The 22,330-nt window shown below is 46.7% G+C and overlaps 3 protein-coding genes and 1 long non-coding RNA gene across 8 annotated transcripts; 1 reads left to right on the top strand and 3 right to left on the bottom strand.

Moving 5' to 3' along the window:
• Positions 1–7,640: 7,640 nt before the first annotated feature.
• Positions 7,641–10,685, bottom strand: LOC109773139 (uncharacterized). The gene is made up of 5 exons (XM_020331838.3): positions 10,453–10,685; positions 10,257–10,352; positions 8,992–9,095; positions 8,754–8,890; positions 7,641–8,087 (listed from the first exon to the last, which is right to left on the bottom strand). The coding sequence occupies exons 1-5, from the start codon at positions 10,510–10,512 to the stop codon at positions 8,005–8,007; spliced, it is 480 nt and encodes a 159-aa protein (XP_020187427.1). The 5' UTR covers positions 10,513–10,685; the 3' UTR covers positions 7,641–8,004.
• A 138-nt stretch (positions 10,686–10,823) lies between these two features.
• Positions 10,824–15,659, top strand: LOC109773138 (heterogeneous nuclear ribonucleoprotein Q). 4 transcript variants are annotated; one of them, XM_020331837.4, is made up of 9 exons: positions 10,824–10,983; positions 11,942–12,391; positions 12,468–12,578; positions 13,527–13,667; positions 13,769–13,948; positions 14,041–14,245; positions 14,333–14,529; positions 14,640–14,722; positions 15,201–15,659. In XM_020331837.4, the coding sequence occupies exons 2-9, from the start codon at positions 11,969–11,971 to the stop codon at positions 15,421–15,423; spliced, it is 1,563 nt and encodes a 520-aa protein (XP_020187426.1). In that variant the 5' UTR covers positions 10,824–10,983; positions 11,942–11,968; the 3' UTR covers positions 15,424–15,659. The 4 variants fall into 4 exon arrangements, with proteins under 4 accessions (XP_020187426.1, XP_020187424.1, XP_073352487.1 ...); XM_073496386.1 differs by having other exon boundaries at positions 10,841–10,983; positions 11,642–12,391; XM_020331835.3 differs by having other exon boundaries at positions 10,830–10,983; positions 14,041–14,529.
• On the bottom strand, positions 14,631–17,050 carry LOC120962805 (uncharacterized). 2 transcript variants are annotated; one of them, XR_006662266.2, is made up of 3 exons: positions 16,432–17,050; positions 16,224–16,351; positions 14,631–14,744 (listed from the first exon to the last, which is right to left on the bottom strand). It is a non-coding gene; the product is annotated as an uncharacterized lncRNA (long non-coding RNA). The 2 variants fall into 2 exon arrangements; XR_005753779.3 differs by lacking the exon at positions 14,631–14,744 and adding an exon at positions 15,695–15,808.
• A 1,331-nt stretch (positions 17,051–18,381) lies between these two features.
• LOC109773137 (calcium-binding protein CBP) lies at positions 18,382–21,913 on the bottom strand. Its single transcript, XM_073496387.1, has 5 exons — positions 21,178–21,913; positions 19,641–19,687; positions 19,358–19,533; positions 18,808–18,826; positions 18,382–18,713 (listed from the first exon to the last, which is right to left on the bottom strand). Exons 1-5 carry the CDS (start codon positions 21,803–21,805, stop codon positions 18,609–18,611), a joined length of 975 nt encoding a protein of 324 aa, XP_073352488.1. The 5' UTR covers positions 21,806–21,913; the 3' UTR covers positions 18,382–18,608.
• Between the last annotated feature and the right edge of the window lie 417 nt (positions 21,914–22,330).

A 22,330-nucleotide genomic window follows, 5' to 3' on the forward strand; every position in this document is an offset into this window, starting at 1 on the left:
TGGTGCGCCCGAGCGGCCGCACCCCCCATCCTCACCACACACATAATCCTCTCTCTCCGCCTGCATCCTCGATGCCACTCTCAGTCCTCAAAGTTGTCCCTGTATGAGGATGCCGCCAAAGCGCCCCATCAGAGGGAGTGGTGACGCCGGGGCTGCTAAAGCACCGGAGCACGGCGTGGAGATGGAGACAGAGGTCACCGTCACCGCCGGCGAGTTATCGCTGCACCCTGACGTCATCGACGGCGTCGAGCTTCCACAGCCGGAGGCGGAGTTCCACACCGACTCTGGTGACGACCCCGGCGATGACTCCGACGACCACTCCGGCGAGACTCCGACGATGACAGACAGCTGGTTAGTCATCTATACCCATTTATGTGTCAAATAGATCAGAGAGTTTCTCTGGTTACTCCTGCCTCCCCCTTTTTGGAATAGAAATCCTATGGTTATGTTCTCCCCATCCATGAAATCTGAGTAAGTTTCATTGGATCCGTGTAGTGTATTGATTGTTTGAATGGTATAAGTGATAAGTGATTAGTTGTTTCATCTGTGCAAATGATTTCTGCTAGTAATCCGACTAGGGTTAATGTTCATGCTAATAATTCCTAGTCAGGACTTGACAATAGATTTTGAATGACCTACATATGTTTGTGCCATTATTGTCTTCAAGATTGGTCTGTACATAGACGACTGTGCTTAAAAATCGAACCATAATCTCTGGATATGTATAAATAAATAGCCATAAATTCCTAATCCTACTTCATGGCATGTAATCATTGATTTGATGCCAAATTTGTTTTACTATTTGTATAGGTGCTGTCTGACGATGTGGACAACGAGGATGAAGATGGCAGATGAGGTACAGGAGGCAAATCCTGAGGGAGCTTTATGCGGGAATGCATAACAAGCGTATTAGGACCTGGAACGGCGGCTATCGATGCCCATTTTGTAACCACAAGCTTCATGACGTGTATCTAAGTGTTCTGATGCATGCAGGAGGACGGGCCGTTGACTCCTTCAAGCAGAAGTATTCTCGCAGGGTGGCGCACAATGCGTACGCCGAGTACCTGGAGAAGCTTCAGGATCGTGCCGGCGTGTGAAATGAGATGTGGGATCGAACTATGTACGCTTAAGTATGCTTAACGACGGTTGAACTATGTACTTATGGTTGAACTATGCTTGTGTACGTGTACGCTTATTATCTATGTCTGAGTATGTTTAATCTATATTTACTTATGTCTAACTGTGGGATATGGATGCAATCAGTTCGGTTGATGGAATCTACCTCCGTCTTGGTTTATTGGTGCCCTTTGTAATTTGTGTTAAATTTTGACCAAAGGTTTAACTGACAAAATGTTAATGCAGGTCAGCAAAAATTATATCGTTGGATGGGTATTTGAGCATAATGTTCAATGATATATTTTTTGGTGACATGCATAAACATTTCTTAGTTAAATATTTGGTCAAAATTTGGTAAAAATTACAAAGGGGACCAATAGACCAGGACGAAGGTAGTACGTCAATCACACACGGTTCCCAAAATTGGAACCGTGTGCAATGACTTTCATTTTGCCTGTTGTGTCAATCACACATGGTTGGCTCTAGCAAACCGTCGCCTCCAAAATTCTTTGTGGGACAGAAACCCTCACCACCCAATTCAAAAAAGAAAAAAGAAAACCCTCACCATCCACACGTCACAAAAACCCTCACCCCGCCCGCCACCCCCCTCCGGTCCCCATTCACACCTGCACAAGCTCCTCCGCGTCTATGCATGGCATCGCCTATCGCGGCGGTAAACACTTAGCTCGACGTCTGCTGCCGCCGCCAGGCTGCCGGCAAAGCCCACCGCATTTCGCCACTTCCGCTTGCCGCCGCCTATCGCCATCGACTTTCTCGACGCTGCTCGCAGTCGACCCAGCTCCGCTCGGTTGGGAAATCTGCCGTAGTGAGGGTTCTTTCTCATGGACAACAAGGTAACTAATTTAATGAGATATTATCTTATCTCTTATCCCAGTTTATCTGCCTCCTTTAATCACCCAGCCGGAATCGCCGTGAATTCATTTTTATTCGAGCTGATTTGAGGGTTTTCTTCCGTTCATAGAGTGTACAGTGCGTAGACACATCAGGACCTTGCGGCCTCCGCCAGACATTCCATCTCACCGTACCAGATGACTTGAGGATGCGTGCGGTATGTTTAATCTCACCCTAAATCGGCTAGCATGACCTACTTTCCTGAACATATTCTAAATATTATTACATTTGGATAAAAGGTGCCACATGCACCATATACGTCAAAGGGGATTTTCCCCCCTCTTCTTTCTATATTAGGCAAATTAATGATGTATTGTTCTTTCGATTACTCTCATATTTCCATGACATCATGTTTACCCTATCTGTTTAATTATAAATTTTTGTTCTTCGATTTTGACTGTTGTACAGTTCTTTCAATTTGGGCCCATATTTGCATGTTACCGTAGTTTCTTTAACAATCCTACCATTTTCTGCAGCGCGTCCCTTGCTATGCAACAGAATCTGTAGTGCACAACCTTTCCCTTTATATAAATCAAGACTGCAGGGATGTCATACTGCACACAAACCATAGATTTACAATCGTTGCTACTGTAAGACTTGATGAATGTGGTGACTCCTATTTTGGCACTGGCTTTTGAAAAGAAATTTCTAAGTTTTATGAACTGAAAGCTGGCACTGGAATTGCACTGCACATAAAAGGGCCTAGTCATGAGATTAAGGTAACTTCCCCGACGATATCATCCGTCCAGACTTTGTTCGAAGTAAGTTTTCTTTTCAACTATCTGCATGTTGACTTACCCGGCAATATCAAATGAATTGTATAGTATTTAAGCAACCAATTGTTATTCCCTTTTCTTACTATATTCCTATCTAATAACTCCTAATTACCAATACACTTTTCTATTGCCATGTTTTAACTAAATATTCCATGTACTCCCATTTCTATCAGAAAGCGCCGCTGAGAAGGAGACTCCGGAGATGGAGAACGGAGCTGCCAACAAGCAGAGGCAAGGCGGGCTAGAACCGCAAGCGACTCCAGTAGGCCTAGACTTCATCATCAGCCTCCCCGATGATATGTTGACAATCATCATCTTCCTCCTCCCAATCAAATATGGGGCGCGGACAACCGTCCTTCCCGGCGGTGGCGCCCCCTATGGAACTCCAACCCTCTCAACCTCATCGACACCCACGAGCTCTGCCATGGCTATTGCAAAAGTTTGAATGCGTTCTCCAAGATCCTCGGTAGTCACCTTGGCCCAACCAGAGGTCTTAGAATGGGCAAGTTCCGTTCCAACGGTAAGGACCGAGCCAAGCTTGACGACTGGTTCCGATCCCCCGCCCTAGATCAGCTCGAGGAGCTCACTTTTGATGATGGGCATATGCGGTCGCTGCCAACGTCCGCACTCCGCCTCGCGCCCATGCTGCACATCGCCAAGTTCAGGAACTGCCACCCCCCCTTAATGATGCGCCCACTCTTATTCTACCACGACTGAAGCACCTCGAGCTCATCGCCGTCTGCCTCTCAAACGGTGACATGGAGCGCTTGCTCCGTGGCTGTACTGCACTCGAGTACCTTCGTCTTCAGGCGATCAATGGGTTGAGTACCTTCCGCATCACCTCCATGACTCTCCGGACTATTTATGTGTGTTGCTGGTGCGGCAGGAAGAGATCACAAGATGTGTACCACGGTATGGTCATTGAGGACACACCTGCACTTGAGAGATTACTTGTAGTTGATCAAGAAGGTCCAGCAAGAATCAATGTCATTTCTGCGCCGAAATTGACAGTGGTGGACTACTCGTCTGACAAATACTCCGAACTTGTTACTGGATCCACACCCGTTCAGGTACAACAGCCGCCTTCTACCTCTCCTTCTACAAATTAACATTATTTCTAATTTTGAAGATGTTTTTTCTTTTGTCATTCAGAAAATGATTCCGACAAGCTTGACCCCGAAACTGCGCACAGTGAAGGTCTTGTCACTAGAATCTATCGGCTCCAACCTGGAGCAAGTTGTCAGTTTCCTGAGATGCTTTCCGTGCCTGGAGAAGCTATATATCGAGGTGATGTTCCTTTCCTGTTAAATGTTAACCATAAGAGAGTTCAATTGTGACACCTTTTTTCAAGTTTACAATGACAATGTACTATGATTTCTGAAGGATTCTTTTGGAGGATTTCAGTACATACATGTCCCCCCCCCCCCCATATTGGTTGCTTGATCCATATGGTTACAATCAATTGTGGCGTCATGTCCTCCTTGGAGGCTCCGTCTTGTGAGCAGGGTCCTAGATTGCTGGTTGCTGGGAGTTTTGTGAACAACAGCTTCTTCTCGTCGTGTGTTGGGTCCTTGCCTCGACGGTGGTGCTCTCGTGCAGAGCTAGCTTCGACGAGGCGGTTGTGCAAGAAGACCTCCCTTGGTGTCCTGGCCCTGGTCCTCATCCGCGTTCTAGGGTGGTGAACATTCCATCGTCCCACGGTGCGGTGCCTCTCGAGCCGGGGCGAGGAGCTGGGGGGCTCCTTCTGGCGATGGAATAGGATGGCGCTAGTCTGCTGGGCGCCCAGGCGATGGCATTGTCATAACCCTCTCCGTCAGCTGATCTCCTTCTCGAGTCGGCTCCATTCGCAGCATTGGTCTTTCGAGCATGTATGAGGGCTCCAGTGTCTCCCGTCTTATTTTTGAGCTTTCTTGCTGCCTGTGGGCACCCATGTATCTTGCAGGCTCTTTTCTTTGCTTTCTTCTTTTGTATTTTTTGTATCGTTGGTTGGTTGTAAGGGCTTCATTAATTTAAAGCCGGGCGTCAGCCTTTTAAAAAATGACAAAATAGTGTATTCCTTAAAATACGCTATTAGCGTGCTATACCGCGTTACCGCTTGATATTAACGAGACATTATACATTTTATTTTTTTCACTGGTTTTAGCACATCCGTATGAAAAAAAAGTGTTACGTTCTTGTGCTTGGTCAAATCAGCACTTGTCTCGGACTGGAATCGGAATCGTCCCAGCCATCCTAGTATTCCGTTTTCATATACACCACGGAGTCCCATACTAGTATAACTAGTCAACACCCGCCTTCCCATACGGCCGCGCTGACCTACCTTCCTCCAAATCGCTCATCGCCCAGCCCACCGGCGAAACCCTGCTCTCAAGTAAGGACCCAGGAGCACGGCGACGCCGGGAACAATGGCCGACCCCTACCGTGCGCTATGCTTCGGGATGCGCTTCAACCCGACGGGCGAGCAGGCCATTGCTCGGTACCTCGTGCCATGGCTCCTCGACCAGCCGCTGCCTGACGCCGCCGGAATCATCATCCATGAAGCGGAGGTTTACAAGTCCGAGCCAAAGGATCTCGCCGCCGTGTGGCCCCGCCTTCCCAACACCACCACCGGTTCTTCTTCACCACCTGCATCCGCCAGAAAGCAGGGACGGGCTTCAGGATGAAGCGCACCGCCGGCGCCGGCAAGTGGGTCACGAGTGACAAGACGGAGGTGAAGAACAGCGCCGACGAGACGATCGGATACCACGAGAAACTTCGGTACGCGTACAAGGGGCAGAGCGGCAAGTCGGAGTGGCTCATGGACGAGTACCACTGCCGCGGATTCGACCAATACGCCCTCCTCCATGACGGCAAGGAGGAGCGCGTCCTGTGCAGGCTCTACGTCTCGCCCAACGCCAAGCCGGGATCCCTCGCGCTTCAACAATCTGCTGCCGCGGATCACCTCATGCCTCATCACCGTAGCATCTGCCGCGGCGTCCGTGGAATTCAAGGACCCCCGCAGCAGCAGCTGCCGCGGCGTCCACAAGAACAGGTTGCTCTGCCTCCCGCAACCACGCAGACGCAGGCGCAGGCCGGGATGAGGAAGCCAGCGCCACAAGTTGCTGACCGGCAGAGCCCCATGGTTCCTGCGCCCATGTGGTCCTCTGCCACTGCCAGTTCGAAGCCGGGATACGTCGCGCGCCAACAGACTGCAACAGGAGATCATCTCCTTCGAGTTCAAGAACCCGCCATCATGGCCGCGCCGCGTCCACAAGCACGACCGCAGCAGGTGATGACGAAGCCAGCGACGCCGCGCGGCCTTGATCTTTCGTCGGGGCAGCAGCAATGTCGCGTCACGGTTGCTGCGCCGATGACCACGCAGCTGGCGCCCAAGAGGCCGGCACCTCCCATTGCGGAGCCGCCGCACCCCAAGCGGATGCGTGCTGCTGCTCTCGCTCCGGCTCACACACGTCCCGCGGTGAAGCCGGCGTCAGCAGCACCGCCGCCTCTCGCAGTGCCACCCAGACGACCCATAGTGTCGTGGGAGCCGGCAAAGCGACCGTCCTGGTGTCCGCCGCAGCAGCCGAATTTCCTGTCGGCGCCGCTGCCTCAGCGCCAGGCGACCAAGGACAAGGGAGCCGACCTTGGATTAATGGCAGAGGGCCAGAGCACGGTCCAGCAAGGAGGCCACAAGAGGACGATCCAACAAAAGGCCTGCAACGAGGACACGGACGAGGTGTTGCCAGAGAAAGCGCAAGATGTAGACGGCAAGATGATCCAACAAGATGGCGATGAGGAGGACGAGTTCGTGAGGTTCTTGGATGGCGAGCTCGAAATAGCGCCAGAGGAGACAGAAGACGTAGAAGGCAAGGCCGTCCAACAAGATGGCGGTGAGGAGGACGAGCAGGAGGAGGGCGACGACGACTTCGCGAGGTTTTTGGATGAGGAGCTTGAAATAGCGCCAGAGGAGACGGAAGACGTACAAGGCAAGGCCATCGAAGAAGATGACGAGGAGGAGGAGAGGTTATGAGCACCTTGTGGTGATCGTGATCAAGAAGAGCTGCCTGCGATGAAGAAGAAGAAGGCATCAGCATGCGAGGTCACTAGTAGAAGGCTTCACTCCTGTCCTGTGATGGGTAGCTAGGATTTTTTTTCCTTTAGTTGGTATACTCTTCACTGTAACAGTCTGAGACTGAAGCTGTCGTGGCTCCTAGCTTGGTAGTATAAAAGCTGGAGAGTGGGTGGTTGGGTGGCACGACATATATATGAAAAACCATATTTTCTGTTCATCCTTGTTCTTCCCTGTTTTGTCGGATTTATTTACTACTGTACTGTTCTTCGTCGGGCATAGGCCAGATTAGTTCTAGCACAGAAGTATTTGATGTGCTCAGCAACATCGGCGACGATGGTGAAGACAATGATTGGCTCACCAAGCCTCTTTCAGACCACAGTGATATAACCATACTAGCTAGGATTGTGGGTGTGTCCAAATTCTTGTGGAATGAATACAGAATGTGTTTTATCACGGCTGTAAATACTGCATAGATTTTTTTTTCTTAATGAATTCCTTTCATGTTTACTTGTGGTTAGTTTAAGAGTTTGTGTTACGATTAACAGAGCTTCTTTGCAATCTGATGGTCACGGCCTTAGGTTGGTTTGTTGGCGGATGCAAACGGTTATCTTAATTAGGTCTAATTCCATGCACTTTCTATGACTATAATTTAATAGCAGGACCCATATGATTTCATCATCGACAGTGTATAGCCATGAAATATGAACTCCTCACTCCTGAGATGAGTAGCTAGGATTTGTTTCAGCACAATGCAACGACTGAAACAGACAGCATAAATGACAGACTTCGACGCAAATTTTCTTTTTTTGCACTCGCATATCCAGCTACCTTCAGGAGCCATGCTGGAAAAAAATATTACAGTAAAAACTCAAGAACTGTTCTTGGTGAACCAGCAGCCTGGTTGTCCATACTTTCTTGGGGCCTCATTCATACAATCAAACGACAAACAAGATGCGCAACATTCAGTCAGGGTCTTCAGGGACGGATTTCTGGAAACACAGGAGATGCTGGCTAGTTTTATTCGTGAACAAATGTTGAGTGCCTCCTGACATAATAACCGCAGAGTTCCTACTGCCGTAACTAGGATGGATATAGATCACAAATATGCCCAACTCTCTCTCTCTTTCACTCCCAGCAGTGGACGTCTCCTCATAGATCAGGCATACCAATTCCAGCTTTGGCATCATAGGTCTTCTCCAGCACATGCTCAATTGGTGTGTCCTTTGGGCCATCTGCATCAGTCAACGAAAATTAGTCCAATCACAAAATAGACGTGGTATTCATAGAGCAGAGCAGATGCTCATATAGCGACGCAGTACATTTGCATGCCAGCTTGTGGGTAAATACCCCCTACACATAAGTACAGGAAATTTCTATGGCGCTTCATTTGTTATTCATTAAACCTACTTATTCTTTTTCTTATCCATACCATACACAGATTGCGCTCAGTTCAACTGTTGTCAAGGACAGCATGAAGCATCAGAATTTATTCTGCGCTTTTTACTATTGCTTAACTAATTTTATCATGCCTGTGGAAGTCTTTCTAATATGTAGAATGCAGCAAACAAGCCAAACATCATTAGCAGAAACACCTATAGTAGCATGACTATCGCAGATCCAGAACATAAAACATAGTGCTCCAGAACAAGAAAATTCCAGCAACACGAGACAAAATTATGAAAAAATAAGTTGTATTAAGTTGAGATCGGCTTGCTCTCCTAATTTTAGATGGAGGTCATTTTAGTGTTAGCTCAATTATAATCCAGGCATCATGAAAAATTCAGATTTTCACAAACAGTTGCAGGATAACAAGTCAGTTAATTCTTCTCTGAACAGTATAATTATGCACTTCAAAAGCAACTAATAGTGAGGAAAAAGGATCTGTTTATGGAACATACGAGATGTGGGTCTCGGCTTTTTTCTCTCCTTCAAAATTTCTGGCCGAGGTATGACAGCACCAGACGCATACATTCCTCTAGAGACCCTTACTTTAGTCCCATCTGGCAAATACTTGTATGTAGTCTTGCATGGTTTCCTGCAGTCAAAATGTTGACAAATATATTTTTAGTATGTAGACAAATAAAAACTGTATCTCTAGAGAATAACGGTATCAAAAGATGGCCAAAAGTATCATACCCGGTGACTGGATCAATTACTTGTACATTTGAAACATGAAGTGGAGCTTCAATTGAGAAGATCCCACCTGTTTGTCCTTCCCCTTGCTTAATATGTTTCTTAACCTGAAAATATGTCAGCATACAAATTACTAAGTGATTTTTCATTATAAGAGAAACACATAAACAGTAAAACTTTGCTGGTTGCAATTGTCCTGTTACCCAGTATCCCCCATAAACATGCAACATCTTACAGTAGATATACAAAGATGTAGAAAGACAAGCATTGTGCAGTTCACAGTTCCTGTCCAATATTCACTACAGTCACTTCCTCACCATGTTCAAATCAAGCTGCTTTTATCTAACTGAGTCATTCAACATTTGTTTGTTATGGGCTTAGGACATGTACAAATCCAGCAAAACATTGCATGGTCTTATTATCAGTTTTTTAAGGCATCTCATTGTGAGTTTGACAATTAACTAAAAGTAAACATATAAGAGAGTGAGGGACATTGTAGTATACGTATGTACAACACAGTAACAACTTGGTAGACGAAAACATGCCCAAAAAGGGAAAATCTATGCTAACCGCTCAAACGTAGATAGGCACACACAACGCTGCAATAGATCTTGCCAGGGTTGTTTTGGTCCCCTTTCCCTACCATTTTAATGGATTAGGCCTAACCTCCAGCCTTTCAAACACGCTTTAAGTGACACTTGTATTGCTTGAGCTCTCCAACATTTGACCAAAAAGCCGACCTCCATATATATGATGATGCACTCAGGCAAACATCCTACTAGTATATGTGCTTGTTTCGTACTTCAGGTATTCTTATGTTATGATGGATGCACGGTATGCGGTGGGATTCTCGTTTACTTTACAGATTTATATTCATACAGATGGTATCCCAGTGGGAATTTTCTTCCTGGGCACTATCGTTTTATCTCATCATTCATGACAATCGAATGGGAAAAAAAACCTCTGTTGCAGTAATCACCAAATAACATCTGTGCAGGCGCAGCATAGCAGCTACAACACTAGCCTGGGCAGTATCCGTGAAGAATTAGCACGCGGAATCAACGCAGCCAAGTTCCCCATTTCACTTTCAGCTGACTGGGAATTTCGACAAACACCTGTAGTGCAGCACTCAGAGCACGTATCGCATTGCATACAGCCAGTCACAGATACGCAAACCGATACTCCCACGTCACCAAACAGTAGCACCGAATCCTAAGCAACAGCTGACAAGAGAAACCGAGGAAGGACGAGTGCAGGCGATATATTACCAGATTCTTGCCCTCGACGATGACGCGATTCTGCGACCGGATGACCCGCTTGATCAGCCCGCTCTCCCCCTTGTCCTTGCCCCTTATGATCATCACCTGGCGCCAATTTCATCAGAGAGAAAAGGAAGAAGAGATTTCAGAGATCTCTCGAGAGCAACGGGAGCGCGGGTGTGGAGGGGACGGAGATGCCGCGTACGTTGTCGCCGCGGAGGATCTTCCAGTGCCTGATGAGCTTCTCCGCGGCCTTCCACCCCATTCCTGCCTCTCAGCTCAGGCGGCGGCTTGGCTCGGCTCGATTTGGCTGGGAGAGTGGACGGATGGAGAGAGACGGCGGCGCTCGCGGGGGAGGGTGGGCGGCCGGAGGAAGAAAACCACCTGGGATGGGCCTCAAAGCGGGCCGGCAGAAACTGGCATGACAAGCGTTGGCCCACGCAGCCAGGCCGCAGCCCGCAGGCCCGTGGCTCTCCGGAGGCAGGCAGATCAACGGTGCTGGCTGGGTCAGCGCAGGATCGGACGGCTCGGGAGATCTCAGGGATGAGAGTGTGACGGCGGAAAAGAGTGAGGGCTAGACTGCAAGTTGCTCTCTAAATGAGCCGCGACCTCGCCCAGCTCTTCTTCCTCCTCCTCCTCCTCTAGCTAGGGCTAAGCTGATCTTCTCCCCCTTCGCCGGCCGCTCCACCCCCACCGATCCAGCCCCTGCCAGATTCCAGTCGCTGACAAGACAAAGGTAAACTCACCGAGATCTGTCTATTGCTCCAGTTCCTCGCGGCCACTTTCTTGCCATGCGTCTTCTCTCGCAAGTCCGTCGCGCTAGCTTGTTCCGGGCTCCGATTCGGTCGCGATTTTTGTTCTTTGCTGCGGCAAAGGTGCCAAGTCGCCGACAACTGTGGTTAGGAGCACCTCGTGAAATCCCCCTGTTGCGTCGATTCAACTGGTAAAAGGCTTGGGCTTTCTGCTTCGGTTTCCGTAGTTGTGTTTCTCCGGCTTCGGCATAGGCCGTAGTGGCATGAACCTCGGCGAAAAGGATGTCTCCTTTTTCGCCGATTGCTTTATCCAATCTGTATGTATGGTCAGTCGCTTTACTTGCTATGGGCATCGTAGCATATCCCGCTGTAGTGTGCCCCCACATGCTTTTCTCCAATCATTTGCAGAACTAAATTAATCTCCGTAGAAGAATTACGTTAAAAATATATATATTCTTGTAACTAGTCAGATTCTTACCTAGCTCCATGCCATATTTACTTGAGTTTGATTTACCCTAGATGCTAGTATTATATATATACACATTGTTATCTACTTCTCATTGTGCTTTTTTTCCCTTGTCTTTTTTTCTTTTCCTTCCATCCATTTCATGGATTGTTGGCATCTTTCAATTAAGCCATCAGCCCGTCATTGGTTACACTTCCAAGTGCATCGCCTTGACCATCGTTTGTATACTCTTGTTTTCTTCTCTGTGCTTGTTCGGGATCGTGTTCTTGAGAACCTCCCTGTATCATCTCGAGCATACGCAATTTCTTCGTTTGTCCCTTAAGCAGTTCCATGCCATCCAGTTTGGCACCTATGGCTACATCCAGTTTGATATCATTGCATACCAATTGTTCTAGTTGTTTCTGTTGTTTTTCGTCCTATCCACATGTCCTCAATTTGCTCTCCCCATATTTTTGCCTCCTCTGCTCTTTCCAAAGTTGCCTTGGAACTTTGAGCTCTTCAAGATGCCTAGACGGACAGAAGAAGCTGAACCAAAAGAATGCTTGGAGTTTGATGATAATGAAGAGGAAGAGGTAGAAGAGGAAGAAATTGAGTATGAAGAAATTGAGGAGGAGGTAGAGGAGGAGGTGGAGGTGGAGGAGGAGGATATTTCAGAGGAAGTGGAGGAGGTAGAGGAGGAGGAGGAAGACCCTGAAGAAAGAGAAGTTCTTGATGAAATTGATGCTAGTCATGACAGTGACAGTAAATCGGAAGTTGTTCCTCTTCCTCAGCAGGATGGTGCCAGAGATGGGAGCGATAAAGAGAAGCATGCCGAACTTCTTGCTCTTCCTCCTCATGGATCTGAAGTATATTTTGGGGGCATCTCCAGCGATGCATCTTCTGACGATCTCAAGAAACTATGTGAGCCAGTTGGCGAAGTTGTGGAAGTGAGTACCGTCTACTCTCTTAGGGTTAGCATTTCAATGTGTCTTTTCTGCATTCATATTCTCTTTTTACCTGCAGGTTAGAATAATGCTGAGCAAGAAGGATAGTAGGGGATATGCTTTTGTTACTTTCAGAACTAATGACCTGGCTTTGAAGGCCATCGAGAAATTGAACAAGGCAACTTTCAAGGTTTGTTTCTGTTGATCATTAAAGTTGACTCATGTTCTCATGTCAATGAATCTTAATATACCCCTATTTATGCACTCAAGTCTTAGTGTTCATCTGTAATCGTGTACCTGCAATGCACATTAATATTAGGCAATATATTAATTGTATTGCATACTAATATTCTACTCCCTCCGTCCCATAATATAAGAGCGTTTTTGACACGTGTCGAGGGAGTATTTGATAAGATCTTAATTGCACGTCAATATTAGCTAAGATATAATTATTTGATAGCGCTAGCATGGATATTGGTTATGCTATTAATTAGGAGAGGATTGTGTGAGGAAAGTGATCTGGGCTGGACGTGCGTGGGGCTGTGGCAGGCAGAACATTGAATCTTGGCCATTCGATTGGGTGGCAGACCACCGGAGTAATACAGACTGCTAGATTTAGTTAAGTAAATTAGATCAGAGCTTGTCAAAAAAAAAGTAAATTAGATCAGAGGGTGGTGGATCTCTTGTGTACACTAATATTGGTGGGTTTAAAAAAGTTGCAATTGATGTTTTTATAAGTAGTAGAGATGGATATTGGCATAGTACATTGCAAGCTTAAACAATTACACGCTTATCTTATGTACTCCGTGCCTCCCCTGATAGCCAGGTGTGAATACAGTCTTGTTAAAAAGAATGAAAAAAACTTAACTTCTGTACTCCAGAGTACAAGCTCTTGTACACTTGAAAACTAAGTATACTGTTTCGTTAAAAAGTAAGTTTAAAGTGCGATACCTTGCTGTTGATTGCAATTTTTTATTCATTTTAAATTACAGTTTTGTCGATGACTAACCATGATTATACTGATATTTTAAGACTCCATATAGTGTGGCGCATACATATCGGTTCCAGTTGCACCTGAAAGCCTTTTCATTTTGAATTATTATGCTAACTTAACTTTGTCATGTGCTTCTGATAACAGGGAAAGAAGCTAAGAGTTTCTTCCTCCCAGGCTAAGAACAAGCTATTTGTTGGAAATATACCTCACAGTTGGTCATTTGATGATTTTAAAAAAGCAGTGGAAGAAGTTGGTCCTGGAGTATTAAAAGTTGATCTGATTAAGGTAAAGATTTTGATAATCATAACTTGAATAGTTCCGCAACTACACCGTGCACCCCTGCAAATCTGCTTTTTACCCTTGTAAAAGATATTCTGTTTTTATAGGATCCACGTACAGATCGCAATCGGGGTTATGGTTTCGTTGAATACTATAATAATGCATGCGCTGAGTATTCAAGGCAGAAGATGACTGCACCAAATTTCAAATTAGATACAAATGCTCCTACTGTCAGCTGGGCAGATCCTAAGAATGGGGATTCTGCCTCTACAGGCTCTACGTCACAGGTTCCTGAAACATCTGATGGACAAATGATACCCTTTTTTCTTGTTAAATTGTCATTGATATCTTATATGAACTTCCAATTTCATGGTTCTAGGTCAAATCTGTATATGTCAAAAACCTGCCCAAGAATGTTACTCAAGGGCAGCTGAAAAAGCTGTTTGAGCGCCATGGTGAAATCATAAAAATTGTTCTCCCCCCTTCAAAAGATGGTCATGATAATAGGTATGGTTTTGTTCACTTTAAAGACCGCCACATGGCCATGAAGGCTGTGAAGAGCACAGAGAAATATGAGCTTGACGGTGAGCTTTCTTCTTGTGTTGGAATGCTGTACTATGTCTTGTTTGTTCTGTTTGGTGCATTTAAGGTAATAAATATTTCTTTAACAGGTCAGCTCCTGGACTGCTCACTCGCAAAACCTCCTGCTGATAAAAAAGACGATACAGTATCATTGCCTACTGCCAAAGGAGGTCCGTTGCTCCATGCTCCGCTTGGATATGGTATGCCACGGCCAGATCCTTATGGTGCGCCTCCTGCTTATGGTGCCCCTCCTGCTTATGGTGCACCTCCTGCTTATGGTGGACAGGTATATCACATCTCCTGATGCCTGCTTCATGTGGTAAATTGGTAATACATACATACATACATGGAAGGGATAAAACTTGCTAAATGTTACATGTGTTGGAACTTTCGCAGCCTCTGCTCTATGCTCCAGGAGCTCCTCCAGGTGCAGCAATGGTTCCAATGCTTCTACCGGATGGCCGTCTTGTATATGTTGTGTAAGTACTGCCATCTATTTTCCTGAAAACCCGATAAGGTACTCTTATTAGCTGCTGTGGGGAGTAGATGACTCCCTACTGCATCAGACTGCTGTTATTATTGTGACGTGTTAGTTTATGCAAGTCCTGTGAAATAAAGAATGTAAAGAATGTAAGGTGCTCTCCTGTTTGTACATACATGCATGCATTCTTTACATTTAACTATCCAGTACACATTAAAAGTAGTAACAAAGATATGCATGGGGATATCACAGAATAAACATCAGTACAGCGTATACCTCTTTCTTGGCACAGGATGGATAGAGAGAATTCCGTTTGCCTAGCTATGTCCTCTTTCTTTTACAGCAAACGGAGACTTGGTCATTTTCGGTTGAATGGTGCTGATGGATGTTGTTTTAAATCTGCTATCGTGACTGATGTGAGTGTTGTGTTTGATATATTTCCAATGCTGAACACATATTCCATTCCTCTTTGGCAGGCAACAGCCTGGAGCGCAGCAACATTTCGCTTCCCCTCCGCCCCAGGTGCGGCAACATCAGCATTTCACATCTCCTCCGCCACAGGCACGACAAATTGGTCGCCATGGTGGCAGCGGTGGCGGTGGAGGCAGTGGTGGATCAAGTAGGTCCGGGTCCGGTACAAAGCGCCCAAGGGGAGATGACAACAACAGCAGCAGTCGCAACCGACAACGCCGGTATTGATCGCAGGAGGTGTATGGTGGTGCTTCGGTTCTAGCGCCAGCTAATTGTGTAATAAGTACTTGTCGCCCCGGTCGGATTTTCCTACAAACCTGCTTAACCCGGTGAACTGTGAAACCCGCATCACTATTCGTTCGGAACTGTGTTAGGTCACCTCGAGGTAGTTTTGGTTTGTCTAGGCGTAATTTCGTGTACTGTGGATCAAGTTTAGAAATGGCAAGAACAGCATCGGTGTCTGATATCTAGTATCCATAGGCTGCAGTGCCAAGAAGAACCCAGAGCTGATCTCAGAATAACAGCAAACGGCACATCCAGCTGAGGTTCAGTCCATTTACATGTCGCCCAGCTTAGATTTTTCTTTTTGAGCCCATGCAGGTATGCAGGAGAACTGCATGTAATATATGAAATAGTCTTCAGGATGCAGGAAAACACAAACTACCTAAAGAAACAAAAACTTCAGGCACAAAGCGACCTTGGTCAGAACAACTGCTCTATACAAAGCGACCAATTGCACGCATCACATTTATTTAGGACAATGCTTGTGTGTTGCTACAGGCAATATTTAACAATTTCATGTGGAGAATTACTACTTATCATAGTTGAATGTCCATGATGAGCAAAGGCGCAAGAAAGACAAAAATCAAGCATAACCAAATATTTCTCCAACAATTGCAAAAAAAAAGGGTGCTCGTGGCTTAGAATTAAAGAAACCGAGAGCATGACTTTCAAATTAGATTTTGAACAGATGCATGATTTAACTTTTGATTCTAAATATGCCAAGTACAATGCATAAAAATTATTACCTCGTGAGATCAGGTGGTATGAAATATGAAATTTAGACGGCCTTAAATGACATACAACTATGCACTGTTGGCATTGTTGGACCAATCCTAGATCAATCTTAACTGAAGTTTGCCTTTGAGTAATTTCTCTACAAATAGACAAATATCAAGAGAAATCAGTGCAACTTCTTTGAAACAAACTACACAAACATAGACAGCACAACATCACCTTGCTCGTTTACCGCGTGCCCTTCTATCCTGAAATCCACTGGGGAAAACAAAATCAAAATCAGAGATTATCTTACAAAATATGCACTTAAATGAATAGTTTGTGCATGGAGCTGGCTACCGCGGTGGCGAGATCCTTGGCGGCGCGGCGCTGCGCTGCGGCAGGACTGCGGCATCATGAGGAGGAGCTCGTCGAGGACGCGGAGGAACGCCTGGACGTGGACCAGCGCCACCCCGTCCTGGTCGAGGTAGGAGGCCTAGGAATGGAGCACACTGAGCTAGTCGTCAACGTGGGTGAGCAGCGGGCGCCTATGGCTCAGTACGAAGCCATGGCGGCGTGGGGTTAGGGCATAGGAGAGAGGAGGCGGTGGCGGCATGGGGTTAGGGCATAGGAAAGAGGAGGAGGCGGTGTGGGGTTAGGGCATAGGAGAGAGGAGGAGGCGGCGGCGTGGGGTTAGGGCATAGGAGAGAGGAGGAGGCGGCGGCGGCGTGGGGTTAGGGCATAGGAGAGAGGAGGAGGCGACGGCGTGGGGTTAGGGCATAGGAGAGAGGAGGAGGAGGAGGCGGCGTGGGGTTAGGGCATAGGAGAGAGGAGGAGGCGGCGGCGGCGTGGCGTGGGGTTAGGGCATAGGAGAGACGCTGCGGCGGCGTGGGGTTAGGGCATAGGAGAGAGGTAGGGTGGATGGTGTAGTGAGAGATCAAGATTTTTTAAAAAGGAAATGATAGAAAAATGTTTGATTTAGTAATGCTGGTTATTTTTGGAAAATAGTAAGTTATGATATGATTCTTTCTTAGCCGTATAATTTGATTCCTTTATGTGTAGGCAAACAAAACGGCCCCTAAAGGCCCACAACGAGGGAAAACATAGGGAAAACCGTGGGAAGAGTTTTGAAAGAAATTTTGGTAAAACCAATAGGTAAAACTGATGGGAGGAGACGTTTGTGATGAAAGCGGGTTAACCGGAGTGAAGGTGCTGAAACCAAAGCTGCCAATGGTGGGAGAGATCGTCTGGAGTCCAATTCAGGTACCGACCAGCCCACAAGAGAATGATCAACATCTTCTGGATCAAATAGAGCAAAAGACACATTTGTCGGGGTATTTTGTGAAAAAAATTAGATCTATTATCAAAGTTCATTGAAAGTACAAGGCATCTCAAAATTATATCAAGATTCTGAGACCACCGAACAACCACTATTCGCGCCAGAACGAGCCGTCAAAGCACTGTTGTCATCACTCTCTATCAGAGTCGGCTTGACCTTATTGATGACAACCGGAAGTCTTCATGCACATGCCCCTAAGGACCAACGTCATGGGGTCGCAGTCGTCGCCGTTGAACTCTTGAATAAATCAGAAGCACCTGACATCAAATCTAGCCACACAATGAAAAACCCTAACCTCACCGCTCCAAGAAGATAACCAGAATCTATGCTGGAGCTCCGTCGAGTACGTCCAAATGGACGAACTCGAGAAGGATCAAACCCAGAAGACAAACTTGAAAAAAAACGCCGTCATTTGCCTGACCGCCACACCTGCGAGGAGTAAAAAACACTAACCTAAACTACTAACCAGGCAGAGTCACCTGGATCCTCCTTCCCGCTACAATCAGGCAGAGGGGAGGTGAATCCACATGCTCATTGGTGAAGTTTAGAAGGGAGAGTCTGCCCTGGCCATCAAAGGGTAGGGGAGGAAAACCTAATACGCATTTGTGGTTGTGAGGAGGATTCCGCTTGGCGAGGCGATCAGCCGTCCAAATTATTTCCCGGATCATGAGGACATGAAAACATCGAAGGCCTCTCCTGCAGCGTCGGCGAGCTCGCCCGGCGGCTTGTCAGCGATCCAGGCGTTGAGGTAATTGAGGACTATCTCCTCCGGTGAGAGGGGTTGAGGTAACTGAGGACGAGCTAGTGCAAGTGCAACATGATTTCCACTGGCAATCGAACTAGTGCGCCACTTTTCATCAGAGTTCCGATGCATCGATGAGCAGATAAGCTCTACTAGAGTAGTATACCATACATAACTTGTTCGAATCCTCCAAAAGACTTGTCTGGTCAGCAAGGCAGTACTAATAACAACAGTATTATACAGCCGGTAACAGAGCTAGTGGCGAAACAACTCTAGCAACAGTTTCGATACAGCTGGGACGATACATACGCTCAGCCCTGAAGCACTGCAGCGCCATCATGCGATGAGGAAAGGGAGCACGGTCAGCATGAACGCCTCGTAACCGAAAGTTGCATACCCCGAGTACGCCGTGTCCTTCTCCTTGAACTTCTCGGTCAGGCCCTGCCAAAGTAATTCAGCAAAATTATAAAGGTAATTCAGCCAAACGAACACCGTCAAATGCAAAAACATACAGATGTTTATTCGGTGAAATTACCTTCACTGTGAGACAGCATCTGCATACATAAAGAGCAAACAGTCAGGAATGTTATACTGCAGCTCAAAATGGAACTGAATGGACTCAGATTATTCCTCAGCAGTATGAATCATAAGGCTTTGCCTCAGAAAATGAAGTGGAAATTTCAATGACTGACCATTTTCCCATTTGATCTTTCACAAGTTGGACAGGGCATTTGGTTCATAAGTGGAAGAAACCGATTGGCACTAACATTCAATGGCGTGGTACAAATATCAACTAGCTATGCACAATTGCTCCATGAGAGCGGCATCGTGATGCACGATTTCTAATTTTCAATTAGCACATAATACTGAAACTGCAAAAACACTATCAGATTGTGCTACCGCTAAGCTTTATAAGGGAACCCAATGTTTTTTTTTTTGCCAATTCTGATCTTGATTTTTTTTGACAAACTAAACAAATTTGATCTATCCATGTTTCAGTATATTATTAGATGTTGCAAAAGCTTGTGCAGTTTTGCGGGAAAAACAATCAGCCAAGTCGAAACTAATTGAAGGAATAATCTTACTCAATGAAGTTGTCATATTCAACCGCTTTGTTCTTGCCCCCAGTCTTGTCAAATTTAGACACAAGCAAGTCTAGCACAGTTGGAGAAACGGAATATCCAAGATCTAGAAGAGCATCACGCAGTTCTGGTGCATCAATTCTACCACTTCGGTCACGGTCAAACCTCTCAAATATGCCCTGCACAATAAACGTGGGAAATGTAACACATGGAATGTTAAGTTAGTTGGTTGGTTCCCTCACAAAGAAGCAAGGGAACTTGAAGCTGTACTGCTGTAGCATCTCACCCTCCAATTCTGAAGACTGTAAAACACAGAAGTGAACTCCTTTGGCCCTGAAAGAATCACAGGTAATTGTATTTAAAGTTAGGAGGTTAAAGAAAAAAGGTATAGAGGACGAAAATGTCAATTGTTGAAAACAGTGTGGGCCTTTTTTATTCAAAGGATTTCAAAAATACAGGAATAGGATACGATTGCATGTGTAAAGCAGAGAACTATGAAAACACAGGAATCTGCAAAATTGGATGTTTGATTCACAAGAATAGGAAAAACAACAGGAATCCTAAAAGGCACGGTCAAATTAAAGTCAAACAATATGAGAAGATAAGATGAAGTTAATATTATGCTATTTCTGGCCTTTGTCTTGTTCTTTGTGCATAGGAATGTAAAAAAGAGGTTTAAGTGGATTGTAAAAAACCCTTTGTTTTCCCTATGAAAATCAATCCAAAGAAAAAATTCCTCTGTTTTTCCTATGGTTAATTCCTTTGAATCAAACGGATGAACAGTGTCACCATGTGAAAATTTCCAATTCCTATGATTGTCCTCTACTTTTCCTATGAATTGAAGAGGCCCTATATGTATACTTCACACTTTAAAACAAATAAAGACAAAATATAAATGGCAGATAATTCTGCATAGCACGCTACAAATGCGAAATGTGTGGCAGATTAAGATCAATTCATGCTTGTACTGTGATGGATTACAGTACACAACAAAGAACTTACATACTAGTTGGTTTTATCCTGCAAACCATAGTTTCATCACGACAGAAACAACCTTCAGTTTTGGCGAAGGACAGTTAGGAAAAGTACCTCAAGCTTTCAAGGATAAACTTCTGCCAAAAAAAGCTTTCGTAGAAGTAGAACTAACTCAAAGCAGTTCCAACTTTGAAGCTTGGATAAGCATCAATTAAACTCACGTTTCCGTAATGGACCAGGTTAAACTGAAAGTAAAGAATGTGCATGGCTTGTATTAGGAAATGCAGATCTGAGAAAGCAATCCACACTTCCCATCCAATCTTTCACATTGGGAAGAAAAGAAAACACAACAATCACCAGTGGCAAGTGATTTGCTAAGATGTCCATAACAACAGAACAACTCGTGGGTTTTGCACAGTAACCTTATTGAAGTTCTAAGTAAGGGTTTAATACTTTCCAACATGAATACTTGGCATGTGCTCCAGCTGTATCTAACATTAGTCTATAGACTCAGAGTCTGAAATCCAGTCAAGCTGAACTATAAAATTGCGCGCCTTCCTCGGGATCCTTCCCCAGAAATGAAAAGGGTTCATTTGTGAACTCTGGCTCAAACAATTCACCACTAAGTGCCCTCACGTCGCGTGCTACAAAGACCAGAGGAACATCAACACTAAGCCGTGTGCATGCCGAGAAGCGGCGCAGTGGACCAGGGAGACGCATGATTGCCTATTTGCCTCCTGGAAGCCAAGAGTCAAAGACAATGACGCAATGGATCCCCCATTGATCCCAAAACGATCGTGACTAAGACTTGAGAGATACGACATATGGAGGAGGGAGGGAGGACTTGCCGATCTTGCGGACGTTGGTGTTGGTGAAGAGGTACATGAGGAGGTGGACGGTGCGGAGGCTGAAGCTCTGGCTGCTGAACCCAGAGAGCGCGGACTGCAGCTCCTTGTCGTCGATCATCCCGCTGCCGTCGCGGTCCGCCGCCTGGAAGCACGCCACCACGTTCGGGTCCGTCCCCGGCGGGAAGGTCGACGGCACCAGCGCCGCGAACGGGCTCCCGTACCCACCGCTGCCGCCTCCTGCGTAGGGCTGCGCGGCGGGTGGGCCTCCGTACGGCGCAGCGGACGAAGGCGGCTGGGCGCCGTAGGGCTGCTGCCCGTAGCCGCCTCCGCCGCCCCCGCCGTAAGGCTGCTGCGGGGGCGGAGCGCCGTGGTAGGGGTCGGAGCCGGAGGAGTAGGAGGTCTTGCCTTCCTTGGGAGGCTTCTGGCCGTAGGACGGTGGGGCTCCGTAGCCGCCGCCGCCGCCGTAAGGCTGCTGCGGGGGCGGAGCGCCGTGGTAGGGGTCGGGGCCGGAGGAGGAAGAGGTCTTGCCTTCTTTGGGGGGCTTCTGGCCGGAGGGCGGTGGGGCTCCGTAGCCGCCAGCGGCGCCGTAGGGGTAGCCAGAGCCGGGGGGTGGGGGGTAGCCAGCCATGGGGTTAGACTTGGGGATTGGAGCTGTGTGCTCGATCACGGGGACGGGGATGGAATGGAACAGGTGGGGGGCGAAGCAGAACGTGGTTTGGTTCGGCGACGCGGACACGACGCGGAGGGGAGGGGAGCAGATTCCGTCAACGCGGACGGCGATGACGACGCGACGGCACGGCAAACGTGTTGACTAACGGGTAAATTAAATTTTATAAAATAAATTTCATACCCCTCCATTCCTAAATATAAGTCTTTTTAGAGATTTCATTCAATATGAATTACATACGAAGCAAAATGAGTGAATCTACACTTATAAAATGTTTATATACATCCGTACACATCTGGAGGCAAGTAGAAGGAGTCGGGTCATGACTCACCGCGGTCGGCAAGGGCTCGGCTGGAAGAGGCGTCGGGGAAACTACGAATCATGGACGAGGAGGCGACTCCCCTGATAATCAATGACAGGGAAGGGGAGGTGAAGAAGTGGCTCTTGGCTGGTAGCGTTTTGCACCGAAATATCTTTCACATCCAA

This window comes from Aegilops tauschii, chromosome 4, assembly GCF_002575655.3.
Source record: "Aegilops tauschii subsp. strangulata cultivar AL8/78 chromosome 4, Aet v6.0, whole genome shotgun sequence".
Taxonomy (NCBI): domain Eukaryota; kingdom Viridiplantae; phylum Streptophyta; class Magnoliopsida; order Poales; family Poaceae; genus Aegilops; species Aegilops tauschii.

What these genes read in the sequence shown, in the direction of transcription:
- LOC109773139 (XM_020331838.3), bottom strand. Translation starts at nt 10,512, where the DNA reads ATGGGGTGGAAGGCCGCGGAGAAGCTCATCAGGCACTGGAAGATCCTC. An exon ending in GTAATTGATCCAGTCACCGG is followed by an intron (nt 8,891 to 8,991) that starts GTATGATACTTT and finishes TTTTGACTGCAG; the next exon opens with GAAACCATGCAAGACTACAT. An exon ending in AAAGCCGAGACCCACATCTC is followed by an intron (nt 8,088 to 8,753) that starts GTATGTTCCATA and finishes TGACTGATGCAG; the next exon opens with ATGGCCCAAAGGACACACCA.
- LOC109773138 (XM_020331835.3), top strand. Translation starts at nt 11,969, where the DNA reads ATGCCTAGACGGACAGAAGAAGCTGAACCAAAAGAATGCTTGGAGTTT. An exon ending in CAGTTGGCGAAGTTGTGGAA is followed by an intron (nt 12,392 to 12,467) that starts GTGAGTACCGTC and finishes TTTTACCTGCAG; the next exon opens with GTTAGAATAATGCTGAGCAA. An exon ending in GGCCGTCTTGTATATGTTGT is followed by an intron (nt 14,723 to 15,200) that starts GTAAGTACTGCC and finishes CCTCTTTGGCAG; the next exon opens with GCAACAGCCTGGAGCGCAGC.
- LOC109773137 (XM_073496387.1), bottom strand. Translation starts at nt 21,805, where the DNA reads ATGGCTGGCTACCCCCCACCCCCCGGCTCTGGCTACCCCTACGGCGCC. An exon ending in CACCAACGTCCGCAAGATCG is followed by an intron (nt 19,688 to 21,177) that starts GCAAGTCCTCCC and finishes TGATTCTTTCAG; the next exon opens with GGCCAAAGGAGTTCACTTCT. An exon ending in ACAGTCTTCAGAATTGGAGG is followed by an intron (nt 19,534 to 19,640) that starts GTGAGATGCTAC and finishes TTTATTGTGCAG; the next exon opens with GGCATATTTGAGAGGTTTGA.